Here is a 14,165-nt window from a genome sequence, read left to right as displayed (position 1 = left end):
GGATTCTATGATTCTAAATGGCTAATACTTTAGGGTAAACTGAATGTTACAATTGGTCTTTTCCTTGGGGGTTAACTAGTGTTGCATTTGCAGTACAGCAGGATTGGCAGTAACCCCTATGTTAAAGTTCTTAATGCCATTTTAAAAATTCTTCAGAACACTTTTTTAATGGTTGGGCACCTCCATAGTTTAGAGCAAGACTTTGAAATTTAGGAAAGGGATAATGAGGGAGGGAGGAAGGTGCCTTCTGCTGTGTACCTGTAAAATCCATTCAGATTCGAACAAAGGAGTCAAAAATCACAACTTCTGGTTTTTCCTCAGTGCAGCATGTTTTGGCAGCTTACCAAAGCCCCTCAGTATTCCAGTATGTGGTGCATACTGATGTTACTCCAGCATGCCATGTAGCACCTCCTGAAGGAGATTCAGTCAAATTGGAGGCCACAGCTGCTTTCTCCTGTCAAAATAACTTTGATCTATGGGAACGTGCACTGTGCTGGGAAGGAGACCATGAATCCTACATCAGTTCTAATTCTGTGTTCTTCACAACCCTTATTTATTGAACAAGGCCTCATATCCTAGTGAAAGTCTGCACAAGCTGGGAAGAGAACCCAGAGCTCTGTTATGGCACGACCATATACCAGCCACTTAGCCTTTGTGTGTAACTTCCAATTCTTTGGGTTCACTAGGCTTTTTGTAAATTTAGGCAACATCTTCATAATGTAACCCCTGTTCGTGTGTTACATGAACTTTTTCAGTGACTGTTTTCTTCCATGGATCAACCTTCTACAAACTGATGCAGTTAGTTCTATAGTTAACATGGTAGAAATCTGTACCAGTGGTTTTCAACCTTTTTCCATTTGTGGACCCCTAAAATATTTTGATTGGAGGTGTGGACCCCAGGTTGAAACTCCTAATCTATGATGAAGATTTAGGGTTCAGCCTTGCCCCCTGTTGATCAATCATCATAAAAGGGTTGTTAGTTACATACAAAGTACATAGTAAAATGTATTTCTTCTTAATACAGTAAGCCCTCTAGTTACGTGGAAGTTGCATTTCTGCAGCCCCCATGTAACTCAAATTTTCATGCAAGTTGAGGGGAGACAGAAACCAGGCTGCAGCCTGGTTCCTGGCTCCCCGGGGCTTGCAGAAGTTGGGAAACAGCCCAGCCCAGCAGGACTGGTCAGTTTCCTGGTTTCCAGAGTGACAGAGGGCAAGGAACCAGGGGCAGCCTTATTCCCATCTCTCCACCAGTTGCCACTTACAGGACCTGGAAAACTAACAAGCTGGTCCCGGATCCTGCAAGTGGTGGGTGGGGAGCTAGGAATTAGGCAGCAATCTGGCTCCTGGCTCCCCTCCACTTGCAGAGAGGGGAAACTAAGAAGAGCAGCAGCCTTGATCAGTTTCCTGGCTCCAGCCAGTGGAGGGGAGCCAGGAACCAGGGGCAGCCTGGCTCCTCTCTGCTCCTTGGAGCCAGGAAACTAACCAGGGCTGCTGCCCTGGTCAGTTTCCCAGCTCTGCAAGTGGGTGGGAGCTGGGAGCTAGGCTGCCACCTGGTTCCCAGCTCCCTGCCATACTGGAGACTAGAATACCACTCCTGTCAGTGGCAGCAGCCTGATTCACAGCTGCTCCCCCCCAACAAGAAACCACTTCTGTTAGGGGCAGCTGCCGCAAGTCAGGCTGCTGTCCCTGACAGGAGTGGTTTCCTGCTCCTGTCGGACAGCAGCCTGACTCATGGCTGCTGCCCTTGACAGGAGTGGTTGCTCCCTTGATAGGAGCAGGAAACCAAGAGTCAGGCTGCAGCCTTACTTGTAGCTGCCACCCCTGACAGGAGTTGTTTCCTGCTCCTGCCAGGGGTGGCAGTTGTGTTAACCCAAGTTGTGCGTATCTCAAGGGTTTACTGTATAAATAAGGTTGCGAGTTCAAAACTCAAGTTGGGACATTACAGAATGAATGTGACACTGGTAAGTGTAGTTCTGAACTCGTAGTGCCTCACAGTCTTTAATTCCATGACCACATAGGGAGTCACATGGAAAAATACATGGTCTACTTTGCTCAAACAGGATGGATCCCACTACCATAAAGAACCAGGGCTGGGAAGCAAATGGTGATGCCTGTCTCTTTCACATCCAGCTGTATGAAGATTTACAGGATGTACGTCAAACTTTGTTCTGGCATTCCCTAACTATACCACTTGGCTGCGTCTACACAAACACAGTCTTTTGGAAGAAGCCAGCTCTCTCCTACGCGTGAAAGGAATCGGGAAGAATGCACTCCTTCTTCCAGATGCCGTACTCTGCTCCCCAGACAGGAAGAGCACCTTGAAAACATGTAGATGCTCTGTGGCCCCTTCTTCCAACAGAGCAATCTGCCATGGAGATGCTCCAGGCAGCCCCAGTGGGGCTCTGGTCTCTGGCTCTGGTCACTTTTAAAGCTGCAAGGACCCGAAGACCCTGTGGCAGGAAGCTGAGCGTGTGGAGACAGGCAGCACATGCAGGGCTGCAGCACACACTCCCCAGCCACCCCTGCAGTGAGAGCGGAGCCCAGAGCCCAACAGGTGACTAGCAGCCAGGCACCCCATTCCCCCAGGGGCACCCTCAAGTTGCTGGCCAAGGGCAGCCAGGACCCCAGTCAGCCCACAAAAAGGAAGGCCCCCTTCTGCACGGAGCCAGAGCTCCAGAAACTCCTGCGGCTCTGGAAGGATGAAGAGGCCCTCTGGGACACAACAGGTACCAGAGGAACGCCCCTGCCTTTGTATGTCTCAAAAAATGACCTGGCTGCCTAAGGCCACTCCTCCCAGACCCTTGAGCAGGTCCAATGTGAGGTGAAGGAGTTGAGGCAGGGGAACAGGAGGGCCCAGGCCAGTGCCTGCCAGTTTGGGCAGGCCCCAGCAACCTGCCCCTACTTCAGGTAGCTACAGGACGTCCTGGCAGAGGATGACACCTCCCCACCCCACAACACCATAGATACAGCAGCACCGGAGCCCCCGCTGCACTGCAAGGAGAAGCAGGCCCAGCCGAAGACTAGTCTGGACCAGCCACAGAGCTCAGCACCTCACAGCCAGAGGTCCCATGTGGAAATGAGTCCTCAGAGGGCTTTCTGATCATCAAGCTGCCCTCCACCTCCACCAGCCAGGGCACCTCCAGCTGGGCATCATCTGACCTTTTCAAGGGAGCGTCTGGTAAGTGCGTGCCATGGCGCATACCTGGGGGTGGGGGGCACACCTGGGTCTACATGCAACATCTCAACCTCTGACATCCCACCCTGGCGTGTGCCCTTGGGCCATGGGTACACCTGCCGGTGACACCCAGCACCCTCCCTGTGGAGAGCCTTGCGAGCTACACTCGTGCAACAGGCAACCTCAGGGTGCCTAGCTGCACCCAGCCCACCTGCCCCTTCAGGCAGGGACTCCCCTGTGTCCGAACACACACCACTTGCCCACTAGCCTGTTCCTGGTGTGGGCCGGCACCACAGACAGCACCATCCTCAAGGCCATGTGCAGCTTGAACCAGTGTGCAGGAAACATAGGCCACCACTACAGGGGCATCCCCGGAACATGCCTGTCACTCAGGTTAGGGGTGGGGGCAGCTGCCAATGGGGGCGATGGCAAGCCTGGCAACCATGGCCAGGCGGAGGTACTGATCCTCTCCCTCTTCCTCCCATCACCTTTCATGTCTTACAGCAGCACCATCCAAGGGCTGGGAGAGTTGCACAAGAAGCTGGGGGCTGGCCAGACCTGTAGCCACGCACAGAGCAGCCCTAGCACCCGCAGGCTGGTGGGCCCACACCCAGAGGTACCTATACCAGGGCCATGGTGAGGAGGCCGCAGCCTATAGAGCCATCTCCAGCACCAAAATATCCTTGCCGAGAGGTGGCTGGCCCTGGACGAGACACAACTAGCCTGGCAGCGGGACACATGGAGGGTGGTTGTGGGAATGCTTTGCACAGTGTGCAGAGCCCTCGCTGAGCTGCCCCCCCAGCTGCTCCCACCCCGCCCTATTGCCCGAGACATGGACACCCTCCTGCCAACGGGCCTTTCGGCTGCAACCCTGAAAAGCCTCAGGGCCTGGGTTGTGGCTAAGGTGGTCCCTGTGAAGAAACCCCAGTCCCCTGAACCTTCCCCAGCCCCAGCTGAAGCCAAGGCCATGGCCCCACATTCCTACTTCCCTGTACTCCTGGTCCCCTCAATGACCTGACAGAGACTGCACACCCAGGGCAGGAAAGGCACCTATGGGCACTGGGCTTGCAGTCTTCCACCCCATCCCTTGAGTAGTGCCCCCTATGCCCACCCCATTTAATGACCTCTCATGTAAATAGTTATCCCCACACGTTACAGATTAAACCTTTATTTATTGTTGTACAGTTATTTGTTAATACAGTTTAACAGTTTCCAACTCCCTGTGTCCCTGATTATTGGGGGGAAAATGAGGGATGGAGGGGGGCCTGTGAGGGATGCTCAGGTGAGGGTCAGTGCTCCCCATGGGTGAATGCCTCCCAGAGTGCCTCCCAGATGCAGATCCTGCCTTGGTTGACCTGCCGGGCAACTCATATCCAGGGACAGCCTTGGCCATCTAGCCCTGGGGAAGGGTGTCCTCGCATGCCTCAGTGAGGTTGTGGAGGGCCCAGCAGGCCCCCATGACCTGGAAGTTGTTTTCCATTCCCACATCAAGGTGTGTGAGGAGGCATTTAATTTCGCCTTCAGGCATCTGAAGGCACACTCAATGGGGTAGTGGGTCCATGTGAGCTGGGCATTGAAGGGGGTGAGGTGGCTCATGTATGGTCGCATGAGCCAGGGCTGCAGTGGGTAGGTTGGGTCACTCTCCAGGCAGAGTGGCATGGCAACATCCCCAATGGCACGCTCCAGCTGGGGGATTTAGGTGCCAGCCTCCATCCTGCAGTACAGGGTGGAGTTATGAAAGATGCACGCATTGCGTGCGTGGTCTGGCCAGCCCACATAGATGTCTGTGAACTGCCCTTGATAGTCTACCACTGCCTAGAGCACAATGGAACAGTACCCCTTGCTTTTCACTTAGTGGCTGGTGCTGTGGTCCTGATGAGGATGTGCATGCTGTCAATTGACCCAAAGCTCTGTGGGGAACCCTGCAACAGCCATGTTCAGGTGCCTGATGTTCACAAGCCTCCACAACAGCACACCTCATGACCTGCAGGGGACAGAGTGAGCATGCTCATGGGTGTGCAAAAGGGTCCCTCTGCCCCCTCCCTGGCCTTCCCCTCACTCCCAACAGGGCCCTCTGTCCCTCCCAGCAGGGTACCCCTCTAGCAGTGGGCCTGTGTATGAATGGGGCATTGTGGTCCCCTGGCGCTAGGCCTCCCTGCCCCACCAGTTCACCTGCTCCCCAGGCTGGGTTAGGGCACAGATCATGGCTTATCTTGAGAACGATGGCCCTGATGGTGGACTTGCCCACCCTGAATTGCTGCCTGATAGAGCGATAGCTGTCCAGGATGGCCAGCTTGCAGATTGTGATGGCCATGTGCGCCTCAACAGAGAAGGCTGGCTGCATCCATGTGTCCTGCTGTCAAAGGATGGGGGCGAGCCAGCTGCAGATCTCCACAATGTCTCCTTCATTTGGAGGTTCTGCAGCCAGCATGTGTCGTCCCACTTGGCCATGACCAACCTGTCCCACCAGTCAGTGCTGGTGGTGTGGGTCCACATGCACTGGACAGCTGCGGGGGGAGGGGTCAGCAAGGGCCTTGGTGAGTCGGTACCCCTGGGCCTCAGTCACCTGGGCCATAAGGTGCTTAGGAGGGTAGCCAAGAGAATGCCTAGCAGCCAGGGTCAGGGCAACGCTGCAGATCTATGACAGTGAGTTCTGAGAGTTGTGACCAGACACAAGCTGAGCTTTGCTGTAAGCAGCACAGCAGGCCTCAGCAGCATGTGCAGGGAGGGGCTGTTTGGGAGGGGCCCTTTCATGTGGTATGCAGCCAGGGCCCATGGAAGAGCTTTCCAGCCATGGGACCCCATCCATGGCATTTCCTGTCCCTTTCTTCCAGGCAAGCAACCATGGCTGTGTAGATGCAATCTTCTGGAAGATAACGCTCCTTGTGCCTGATCATGACCCTCAGAACTCACTGTCACAGACGCCCAGCAGCTGCAGACCCACAGGGTTGCAGTGAGCCTGGCTGCTGGGTATTCTCTTAGCAGCAGCCTTGGTCAGTTTCTTGGCTCCAGGGAGTGGAGGGGAGCTGGGACCCAGGCTGCCTCTGGTTCCTGGCTCCACTACACTGGCTGGAAACAAGAAACTGACACAGGCTGCTGCCCGGGTCAGTTTCTTGGGTCCTCCAAGTGATGGGGTGGTCACCACTCTGGGAGCCAGAAAACTAACCAGCCCTTCCCTTGACTTGCCTGAAAATTTGAGTTACGCGGGGGTTGCAAGAACACAACCTCTGCATAACTCAAAGGTTTACTATATATGTGTGTTACGAATGATAAACTAATATAATAAAAATAGCTTTTGTTAGGCTGTCTCCTCCGCGCATCTGTGTACTGAAGGAAAATCATGATCAAAGACCTCACCATGATTTTTCATGTATTTATGTAGAGAGATGGAATTTTGTTTACCAAAACTTTGCAAAAAAAAAAAAAGTGTGATACATCTGAAATCTGCGAATTTGATTGCGCTTTGCTGATAACACTGTATTTTTGGCTTTCCAGAGACAACCTAATGACTGATATATACGGTGCTAACCTTTATAATTGTCACCTCGAAGAAAAGAATTCCAGGAAGTGTTCCAAAGGACATATCCAGGCCAAAGTTGCTGCTGGGACCAGGTCTGCCACGCTCTCTCAGGATGATGAAGTACACCACACTTGGCAAAACAAACTAACTCCTGCTACTACCACGATTTGTAGATATGTTCTTGTTTGTACTGGGGTTTACAATCCTCACACAAAGGTACTCTCTAATACTAAGGAGAGTATAAGTGAGATTGTGTTCCATGGCCACAGAGATTTTAGATTTGATCCTGCTTTGGTAGAGGCAGACCATATTGTAACAGATGTTGATGCTGCTGTAGATCTCATTTACCAACTGGAGAATTTTGCACCTAATCAAGATACCAGCACTTTTTAAAGGCTACCTAGTGCTCCTTGTCCAAAACCACACAAGGGTTTACAGCCCTGTACAAAATGTTGCTTTTTAACATGTTTAACCCTTTCGCCGCATTGCTTAAAACACTTCCTTGAACTGGGACAGCAGAACTGGCCTTGTTTGTCATAAGTACTGCCTAATAGTAAAGTTTTGAGGAAAGTAGAATTTCCATTTATTTTAAAATATATCAGTCATGTTTCTGATGTTTCTTCTGTCAATTGTATTTAACAGCAACTAATGCAGTTGGCACTAGAGAGATGAAACAATGCAAAGAATGAAGTTTTTTTTACTTGAAATTTCAGATTAGTGTGGTCGCTAACTTGTCTTACCTTTTATATGCAGCTGAGTTTGTCACATCTGTTCTATGTTTGTCTTAACAGATGAGTATTCCCATGGCTGTTTGTTTTAAACAGTGGTTTAATTTATTTAGTCTGTCACCATTTTTATAAAACCTTTTAACTGTGTTAATACAAAGAGTTTGTTTTCTGAAATATTACTGAGAGCTTGCTTCAGCTACCACCGATTAGGTCCACTTGCAAAACATGCTTGCAGAAGTCAGACATTGCATGAGCAAACATAGCCAAGCTAACTTGCAGTTGTTTGACCATTGTTATAGAAATATCAGTTAATTGGAGGATATCATGTTCTCTTACTCCTTTTTACACAGAAACTGCACTGGACCAAAATCTTTTTTATAGATGAAATTTCCAGGATTTGTAACTGTTTTTGTATGTGTTATAAGCATGAGGGACTAGGGCTGCTCCCTTTAAATAGGAATCTAACAGTGTTCAGTGAAAACCACCTTCTGGCTAACTTTTTTCACATCTTTATTTAAATTAGCCACACAAAACGTGTAAAGTCATTGAGTGGTGGGGACAGATTGCTATCAAACCATTTCAAGCAGTGCTTTTATGACTGCAGATTTTTGAGTCCTTCCTCTACCATTAGCATTGATTAATCAGTCACTCCAACCATTTTCTAGGTTTCCCTACGTGAGTTTAAGAGGAGTAGGCTACCTGATTCTTCACTGGGAAAAGCACAACAGTAATACTGTGTTTGTGGCTTCTTTCTGTTGTGCTGAATGGCATGTGCCTATTTCCTTATTATGCTGTGCAGTCTAAGTGTACCAAACATATCTAAAGACTATGGTTAGGGATTTTTGATATCCCAAAATTATACGAGAGCTCTGCCACATTATAGTACTGAACTGTGTGTTGCAGAATTCTTTAACTCCTAATTCAGAAAAGTGGCCTCAACATACCTTATGGAGAAAGTTGTGGAGGTTGATGAAGAATACCAGAAAATAGTCTGGTTACTGTTTGTTTTCATGTATGTGTGAAGTTTTCACATATTTAAGATGAGCTCACACTTACAGAAGTTCTTCCAGCTGATACGCAATCTGATATACAATTTGTGCAAGAACAATGTAGTCATCGTGCCCAAACCATATTAACTCTTTCTTCAGCTATTTGAAAAAAAAAATAGCTGTATTAGAGATGTAGCAAAATACTTGGCGTAGTAGAAAGTTTTATTAGCAAGTGTACTAAGTTTTGCAGTCAACTAAGCTTTAAATGAAAAATAAAAAAAAATGTATTGGCATTGAAGCTTCCCTTATCAGTTTACATGAGAGCAGAGGGACAGAAGGAGGGGGAGGGGAGTCAAGAATTAGATAAAGCAAGCTCTTTTACATACTTTGATTTATCTAATTCTTGACTCCCCTCCTCTCTCTGATTTGCTCACCTTGATAATATTTTTCTGATTTGTCAACCTTGATTACTACTTTTGGTTCTCTGTGCCTTAAATATTGAGTCTGTTCTGGTCTGGCTATGATCTGAAGAAGTGGGTCTGTCCCACGAAAGCTCATTACCTAATAAATTATTTTGTTAGTCTTTAAAGTGCTACTGGACTTTTTTTTTTGTTTTGATAGTATCTAGACTAGCATGGCTATTACTGTTACTATGGTAATCTGTGTTTGGGAATCAGATGAGTGAGTATTACTTATTTGTTAACTATCTGGTAACTATTATCTGTTACTATGGTAACCTGGGTTTGGGAATCAAATAAGTAAAACCAAGATGCAGAAATTCCCAAAGGATAATATTCAAATAGTCTTCTCGTTGGAGAGAGGGACTTAATTTACAGTATGCATGGTAACTACAGGCAGTGGAGTACTGCTTTTAATTATTCCCCTGAGAAGTCAAAGCACTATTGCATAGTAAAAGACCAGGAAAATGTGTTCAACCATCTCTAGATACTGCCAAGGCAAGCACTGAAAATAGATTTTATAGCTGCTGGGGCTTCAGAGGTGCTTTGTTTGTTCTGCCTCATTCTCTTTCTTTTCTTCACCTCCTTTCACCTGTCTCAGGTTCCTACACTTGTCACTCTGGGTCAGCAGTGTTTGCCACACACTACTCCTATGGCATCTAAACTCTGAAGAAACAGGCTACTGTGCAGGCACCTGCAAATTTAATATTTAGTACTACACTACCTAGAAGACAAAGTCCAAGTTCCCAAAGAGTAGAACTTGCTTCTCATTTCTCTGAATATGCTTTAGTCTTCATCTTTGTACTTTTTGAAAAACAATTTCTGCACTCATTTTCACTGAAATAAAAGTGACAGTATGTTTAATCCCATATTGTGTTCACTCTTATCTTTCACGGAATCTGTGCTTTCTTTAAGTTTGGAAAATGGCTCAAATACATCAGGATTTAAATATTTAAAAAAATATACACAGTTTTTGAATGTGTCTCTGTGCATCATCAGTTGCACAGCATTGCTTCACAAATTGAAAAATTAAAAGTCTCAGTTTGAAATCCTTGTTTAGACAAATCATATCAAATAGGTATCTTTCATTATACGTAATTTGTTAAGCCAGAATTTTGCTCACTGTAAGCATAGCTTTTCCATTCATCAAGTGAAGAATTCCTTCAAATTGTGGATAATTTATAGTAATTTTTAGATCAAGCAGCGTGAGGATGGGGAAGGGGATGCATCCAGGTTTTTCTATAGAATCCTGCCTTGCTTTGAACAGACTTTCTAGATACAACTCCCTGCTCTTTCTCCTATTATTGCACCTCTTTGAAATGAAAGGCAAGTTGCTGGTTATGCAGAGCCAGTTAATTCAATAATAGAATTAGAACTTGAGCTTAAGTGCGAATTTGAATTATATGGAGAGCTCCAATGGCCATGGCAGACTCTCTGGGTAGGTTTGATCTGGTCCAATTTACGTGCAGTTGGCTCTTTTGCTTGGAGACAGCACAAGAGACATTAGAAAAGACATTCTAGCAGACTTCCTATGTCATATCCAGCTGCCTTCACATGTTTTTGGGCTGTAAGAACCATTGACAATTGTTTTGCTTAGAGGATGCACGATCCTGTCTGCAGCTCATGCCCCACTGCATGGATTCACCCGATAGAAATTTAGTCAAGTTCTGTCAGTAGTTGCGTGTCAGCACCTCCCTCCACTCATGATTGCAGTAGGGAGCAGACTGCTGGTGGGAACATGCGATGATTAAAACAATACAAATGCCATAGTTCCATCAGCTACTAGTCAGTTCTTTGCTGCTTTTAGTGGAGCGGGCACATCATTTTTTCACCCAAAACAAGTAGAGAGTCAGGAGGCAGGGGCAAGGTTATTTAAGTATGTAGTAAACTGGAGCCTCCTGCTAGTGTTGCTGCATCTGAATTATGCAATAATGGTGGGAGTGGGGAACACCACAATACCAATGCTACTGCGACAAGGCTCTAGACCTCTCTGGTACTATCTCCCAGGCTCTAACATGGTCTCTGCCAACCTTTGTCTCCTTCAGTGTGATGCTGCCAATCACCCTGACTCTTCATAACCCCAGCTGCTGTTCTATTCCATTCCGCAGCCTTTTTCATGGTTCTCAGCACTTCCTCTTTCATGGTGCTGTTACCTGGTATGCATGGGCACTGCAACAAGCCCTGCTTCTGTCCCTCCACTGCAGCCATGTCTCCCTGCTCCCTTACAGAGCTCCTCAACTTCCGCACCTCTTTAAATGCCCATGTCTCCTCCAGGCCCCAAAGCGTCCCCAAACATGTACCTCTGACCAGTTCTTGCTGCCCACTCTGCCATTCTCGCCCATTTTGACAAGCGAGGTGGACTGTTGTGTTCCTGAAGGACAGGCTTGTCCTTAAGTGTTTTGTCTGCCAAAATCAGTAACTATGCTGCAGAGTAAAGATGCTCAAGAATTCACCTGGCCAATGACAGGTGAATTTGTTGAATTTAGAGATTAAATTTAACCATTTATGAGAATGAAAATTTTGCTGGAAGTACAACTCTGAGCACAACTTTAACTATGTGGCTGTTAGGAATCTCCACCACCCAAGGGCATGAAACATTAGCACTGGCTTCTTCCACTGTCCTGTAGTTCTTTGGGGGTATAACACCTCGTCATAGCAATAAGTCAGTTAAATAGTTTTTACTTATAAAAGCCTCATTCTAGTTATCGTGTATTCTCAGCCCAAATTTATACCACAATTCTATCTGACACAGAGCATTGCTATTTCTACAGTCTTCCACAGTCTCATCCTAGGGAGGTTAGAATTAGTATCCCAGTCATCCAAAGTGTTCTGGACCTTTATTTCTAGAGGAGAAGAATATTTAGAAATACCCCACAATTATATAGCATTTTTTAGATGACTCTGAGGTATTGTCATCCACACAAAGTATTGTTTACTATGCTATCATTTCTTAGCATGGGGACAGTAACTCACAATCTTAAAGTTCTATGTGCATGCTTACAGAGCTCTGCTATCACAACTTGATATCTACACCTGGCTCCCTTAAGGGACAGCAGTCCTGAATACTAAATAGTACATCCAGCCCATTTTATATGAGTGTAACCTGCTCGACAACTTTTTACAGAGACCATCCTCAGCATCATGCCTTCCAAGGGAGGAAGGTTAGCGCCATTGGTGTTCAGTGAAGCAGGAGAACAAGGAGCTTGCAAACTCATAATCAACATGTGACCAGAGGTGCCAACCTAAACATAGGACACGACAATGGCAATAGCATCAATGACAGAAGGGAGGTAGGACCTGATGAGTAGGTCACTGTTGTTTGAAGAACGTGCTCTACAACCGTCCTCAGCACTCCCAGGCAGTTCTTTAAACAGCAACTTCATGCTGCTTAAAAAGCCCACCCACCTTGTTCTCCAGCAGTCATGGGCTGCCTGCCATTCTCCAGCCTGCCCAGAAAGCCCTTTAAACAACAGAGGAACATAGAGGATGATTTGCCTTTTTAAAAAAAGCAATCAGAATGCTCTCCAGAAAGCTGAAATAAAGGGGTATCCCAGCAAAACCAGGATGGATGGTCACCCAGCATCCTGAGTGTCTCTCACATGTGAATTTGAATTCTGAGACACTTTCCACAGACTTTCTAGGTTTGCTAAAATTGCTGTTAGAGCTCTCAGACACTGCATCCAGCAAGCGTGAATGCAATTCATCTATGAATTTTGATTCTCAGATAACTGCCAAAATACTTGCTCAAATCTGAAAGAGTATCTCACACACATTCTATCCACATTCATCTTATATCATCTCTGTGGTCTGGATCAATAACTTTATATATTGTGACAAAGTCCGTTGTCAGCCTCTGTGGGTCCCTGCGCTTCCTGGCAGATCTGTGCTGCCTCAGAGACTCGCGGAGGCCCCCCTTTTGCCCAGGCCCTTCCAAAGGCAGGGGTCTCCGCTTAGCGAGCCATCCTCATCATAGGCAGGACCAGTACAGGGAGAATAATACCAGTCCCCTTGCAGGCCCGCGCCTGCTCCAGTAAAGTGATCCCTTGGGGGAAGGTGGGGGGGAGTCCAGACCCACCCTCTACCCTACACTCCAGCCCAGGGTCCCTATGAGAACAAGAGGCAACCGGCAGGACCTTTACCCCTGCCCCAAAGTAGTAGCCTCACCCTGGGCCACTTCACTCACCACTTCCCCATGGTACCTTTTCGCTCCTGCTCCTCCCAAAACCTTCCCCCATGCTACCAGATGGGGAGCCTTTTATAGGGAGCGCAGGGCCTATCTGACCAAAGAGGGCTGATACCTAATAAGGCCCCAGCTGCCTGTCTTAACTGGGCCTATTCAGGGACCAAGACTGCCTTAGCCCACCAGCCGGCATCTCTTGGTAGGCCCCCTACAGGGCTGCTGCAGTGGACCCCCCCTCCCCTTGGGGAACCCCCCCATGGTTGGGAGGTGTGGTGCAGGGGGGCAGACAGCCCTTGGCAGTTTCAGGCCCCTGTAGGGCTGTCCTTTCCCCCCCCACCACTTTCCCCTTCTTGGGCCAGCCTCCTCTTTCTCCCCCCACTCCTCCACCCTTTCCAGGCAGTTCCCTCCTAAGCTGCTGGGTGGGGAGAGTGAGGGTGGGACTCTTGCCCCCTGCCCCTTGGCAGGGGGGCCTCCCCCTTCTTTCCACGCTTTAGTGGGGAGACTGCTGGCCCCCGCTTTGGGCCCACCTTTCTCCACCTGCTGGCTGCTGCATTCCCACTGCTCCGGAGGAGGTAAGGGGCTTTCTTGGGTGGCGGTGGCTGGGCTTTCCCCCCACAGCAGGGGTGAGTTTGGGTGGGGCCCTCCCCACCGGGCTCCACGGGGGTGGCTGCATAGTTGGGGGTGGGGTGTAAGGGTGTGGTCCCTGCCCCACCCCTGCAGCCACTGCCTCCTTCCCCACCTCCCCCACGCACACACCCAGCTGCCGCCAGGGCCCTCCCCATCTGGGCCCCACCCAAACCATCTGCCCCCCCCCTCCTCCCCCCCGCTCTTGTGGGGCCCGGCAGCAGCAGCAGCTATTGTGTGGCCCACCCTCAGGCACCCATGGGCACACTCCTCCCTAACCCCCACTCCTTTAGCAGGTGCTACCCCCCTTCCTTGTGCCCACGCCCCCCCTTTTTTCTTTCTGTTAGGTGCCTGAGCCCCTCCCCTTCCACTCACTCACCTCCCCACACTCACATACACTGTAACCCCCCCAGTGCAGTAGCAGGAGCCGTTTACCATCTTGCGCTGGGAGTTGTGGCCTTCTTGCACCTCCCTCTCCCGACCAGGTCCTC

At 48.8% G+C, this 14,165-nt stretch overlaps 1 protein-coding gene across 4 annotated transcripts in view; it reads left to right on the top strand.

The window, feature by feature from the left end:
• LOC142018921 (haloacid dehalogenase-like hydrolase domain-containing 5) overlaps positions 1-12,111 on the top strand; it is a 63,397-nt gene extending 51,286 nt beyond the window's left edge. For 2 of the 4 annotated variants that reach the window (XM_075005167.1, XM_075005169.1), the window contains exon 8: positions 6,671-12,111. In XM_075005167.1, the coding sequence (XP_074861268.1) occupies positions 6,671-7,088 (418 nt within the window). In that variant the 3' untranslated portion in view covers positions 7,089-12,111. Of the gene's footprint in view, positions 1-2,060; positions 3,179-3,679; positions 3,792-6,670 lie in introns of all 4 variants that reach the window. The other 2 variants (XR_012646962.1, XM_075005168.1) reach the window with 2 other exon arrangements.
• Positions 12,112-14,165: the final 2,054 nt, after the last annotated feature.

The sequence above is a fragment of the Carettochelys insculpta genome, chromosome 11, assembly GCF_033958435.1.
Source record: "Carettochelys insculpta isolate YL-2023 chromosome 11, ASM3395843v1, whole genome shotgun sequence".
In the NCBI taxonomy this organism is placed as follows: domain Eukaryota; kingdom Metazoa; phylum Chordata; order Testudines; family Carettochelyidae; genus Carettochelys; species Carettochelys insculpta.
This window is presented reverse-complemented; position numbering and strand designations above follow the sequence as displayed.